The sequence below is a fragment of the Montipora capricornis genome, chromosome 6, assembly GCF_036669925.1.
Source record: "Montipora capricornis isolate CH-2021 chromosome 6, ASM3666992v2, whole genome shotgun sequence".
Taxonomy (NCBI): Eukaryota; Metazoa; Cnidaria; class Anthozoa; order Scleractinia; family Acroporidae; genus Montipora; species Montipora capricornis.
Genome location: NC_090888.1, coordinates 59,724,277 through 59,726,776, shown reverse-complemented (window position 1 = coordinate 59,726,776; position 2,500 = coordinate 59,724,277). Strand labels below are relative to the sequence as shown.

The 2,500-nt window shown below is 39.9% G+C and overlaps 1 protein-coding gene across 1 annotated transcript in view; it reads left to right on the top strand.

The window, feature by feature from the left end:
- The window catches only part of LOC138052705 (ADP-ribosylation factor-like protein 13B), a 24,013-nt gene that overhangs the window by 7,141 nt on the left and 14,372 nt on the right, over positions 1-2,500 (top strand). The window contains exon 3 of the mRNA XM_068899260.1: positions 2,237-2,370. Within this exon, the coding sequence (XP_068755361.1) occupies positions 2,237-2,370 (134 nt within the window). The remainder of the gene's footprint in view (positions 1-2,236; positions 2,371-2,500) is intronic.

Genomic DNA, 2,500 nt, shown 5'->3' with positions numbered 1-2,500 from the left:
ATGCTGTAATTTTAGAAACAAGCTTATATGGGACTGGAGGTTTAGAAATGTGGAGGACTCAGATCTGGTCACGCCACCACAAGAGCCCCTGACCACTACCGGCAAGTTGGCGGAGGACATGCCGGAAAGAGTAGAGGCAACCAAAGTATTGCCAAAGAAGCTATAAGTTGAAATAAATGAGGGCACAACAAGCGTACCTGAAGACTGGGAGGTAGAGCAGGGAGTACCGGAGCTTGAGGATGCCGGAGACAGTGTTGAATTTGAAGCCCAGGAGAGAGGGCTAGGCGTCGTGGCCATGTTTGTGTTCTCGCCATGTAAATCTCGGAGAGAAGATAGCAACGGAGGTAGTGATTCCGCGAGAGCTCTTGAAATCATCATCATAGATACAATAGTAAATGTTTTTGATTTGTTTGCATTGGGACAGATCTTACAGGTCATGATCGTCAGGGCTTGAAATTGCGACTCACTGGTCGCCAATGCGACCACAAATTGAGTGCTGGCGACTAGATTTTCAGAACTGGTCGCCAGCTGGCGAATCACATTTTGTCTGATAACCCAGGATAAACAGTAGACAACTTTTGTATTTGAATCTTTATATGATGAAATCGTTTGGAAATGGTAGCTAGAACACCACTCACCTTTTTTTTCTCAATTAAAATACTGTATAAGTACTACAAGAAAATCGGTTTCTCACATTGTTAATTAACAGCACAAATGTACTTCGATCACTGCGTTTACTAGGCGCCATATTGTTTCAGCGGCTTCATGGGATCGTGGGCGCACTTAAACACCGTATGCTTCTTGCCGGTTACATGAATTTTGCGCCCGGAAGATGAAGTTTCAGCGAGAAGGTTAATTGAAAATTTAAATCCATCGTCAGTTGTGAATGCTGAAAACATAGCTTTAGCCGTATTACCAAAGGACCTCCTCAGAACTAGCTTGATATTGATAATATATTGATAATGAACCTGGACATTGCATAATGAGTTTGAAATTTGCATGGAACCTTCAAAAAGCAACCTTTACCCTTAACATAAAGTGGGTTGGAAAACACGGACTGTGCTTCGCTCCATTTCTAATAAACGTAAAGAACACCATCACCAAACTAAAAGTCAAAGCCAAAAACAACAATGGTTTTAGAGATCTTTCTTGTGCTGGTTTTTTTGTGCTATTTAATAATTATGACTTTCCTTGCATGCAAAGTTGGCGACCAAAATTTTTGATTTGGCGACCAAATTTTCCCATTAGTCGCCAGCTGGCACCTGAGCAAAAAGTTAATTTCATGCCCTGATCTTTTTGTCGTCATCATAATAAGGCAAGCTATGTGTATTTCAACTGCCATTCACTCTGAAAAACATGGTCTTTCTGCAGTGAAACAGCTTTTTGATCTTTGCCTGCATTTCAATGATCTTCTACACTTTCTTAAATCCTTGGTATTTTAAGGCGAAAAAATCTATTAAATTTCCTGTGCCACAAAGAATAACATGAGCCTGCACTCTAAAATATCTGTTACACAAAGTACCCACCTGATCCAATATGGCAGTCATGTCGAAGCTGTGATACGCTGGTGTGACTGACGTACTTGTAAAAGTCTGTTTTTCTTGTAGCATCCCTGTGCCCCTAAGTGGGTAAGTGGGTGCATTTACATGGCTTTTAATGTGCCATTTCTGTTTTCTTGCGGGAATCCCGCAAGGGCACGGCATGGTGAAAACACTGCCACCATAGACTATTTTATAGGGGACTAAGTTGACAGATGATGGGAATTTTAGGTGGGTGAGACTGTGTGCAGCTCTGAACATCATAGTTTCAGCACTAAGGTGACGACAAACTTCTGTGGTCTTGCATGTTACACTTTGAGATCTTCAAGACCTGTAAGGACTGTGTAACAGAAACATTTTCAAAATCTTGGAAGGGTCATTGAATGATCTCTGAATGCCTCCAACTGTCAAAATTACTTGCAGATTCTAATGGAACTTGTAATCTTCCAAAGAATTAAAAAAAAAAAGGATCAGGTTAATTAAGGTCATGGAACTTTAATTTGCAAGGGCTGACTTCAAGATCTTTTTTAGTAGAAAGATCTTGGTAAGAAACTTTGTGATCATAAATAATATTGATCTTCAAAGGTCTGTTAATGTCCTTAAAAGTATTTTTGCTAAGGTTTTTATCATGCACATAATAGTTACATGTCCACTTATTAGGTTTGTCCAAATGTTTTTTTTTTTATTATTTTGCACAGATTCCACTGATGGAATAGTACCAACAATTGGCATCCAGAACTCCTCCTTTTCGCTCTTCAGGTTTCATGTAACCCTCTTTGATCTAGGCGGTGGAGCAAGAATTCGCTCCATTTGGAAAAACTATTATGCAGACGTAAGACGTTATGCTTGATTTTCAAACAGGGCCCTTTTGTTCAAAAGCTGATGGACATTAATCCCTAATCCACGGTTAAATACCTTGAGGTTTGAGGTTTGCGCATCAAAAAAGCTCTTAACAACCTAAT